General features: G+C 43.6%; 1 protein-coding gene across 1 annotated transcript in view; it reads right to left on the bottom strand.

Moving 5' to 3' along the window:
• The window catches only part of LOC110457865 (heparan sulfate 2-O-sulfotransferase 1-like), a gene marked incomplete at its 5' end in the record, with an annotated part of 28,538 nt that extends 27,888 nt beyond the window's left edge, over nt 1–650 (bottom strand). The window contains one exon of the mRNA XM_021509314.1: nt 513–650. Coding sequence (XP_021364989.1) covers nt 513–650 — 138 coding nt within the window. The remainder of the gene's footprint in view (nt 1–512) is intronic.
• Nucleotides 651–692: the final 42 nt, after the last annotated feature.

Below are 692 nucleotides of genomic sequence, written 5' to 3'. Positions count from 1 at the left end.
CTTGGCCACTTGTCTGTACACTATCACCTTACCCACTTGTCTGTAAACTATCACCTCACCCACTTGTTGCAGATTTTAATTGTACATAGGATTACGGTCGCCTTCAATCTTCGAACTAGAGGGAATTTCCCTTTAGCTCAATGGTAGAGCGTCCAACTATGAACCTGGAGATCAAGGGTTCGATCCCCGATGGAAGCACACTATATTCTCTTTCCTGTTACAAATGGTGTCAGTGGGCCTCCCTATGGTGACAGGGAGTTATGAGTTGTGGTTTTCGATGGCGAACACATTTAAAAAAGGGGGGAGTAGTGTGGCAGAGTTTGATTGTACATAGGCTTACAGTGTCCTTCTAGCTTTGAGCTAGAGCTTCCTGTAACACCCTTATACACAGGAAGTTGTGTCATTGCCTTAATTGGCTGTTCACTATGGACTCATCAGCCCACCCCCACCCTCTCCCAATAATGATTTTAATCAACTGGACTGTCAATAAATGCCCACTTTTATAAACTAACCTCATTATTTCCTGCCTTTCGCCTCTTTAAATATGGCCGGAAGTCATCTCCATGTCGAACGAAGTAAAAGTAGGATACCAGTCTGTGGAGTGGATTACGTATCACATTGATGTAAAGTGGCTTCTTACCAACCGCAAACCTGTGAACATACAAACATCAATGTTTAGTGACCTCTGACCT

This window comes from Mizuhopecten yessoensis, unplaced genomic scaffold, assembly GCF_002113885.1.
Source record: "Mizuhopecten yessoensis strain PY_sf001 unplaced genomic scaffold, ASM211388v2 scaffold9355, whole genome shotgun sequence".
NCBI classification, from domain to species: domain Eukaryota; kingdom Metazoa; phylum Mollusca; class Bivalvia; order Pectinida; family Pectinidae; genus Mizuhopecten; species Mizuhopecten yessoensis.
Note: the sequence above shows the minus strand (reverse complement) of the source record. Positions and strands in the feature narration are given on the sequence as shown.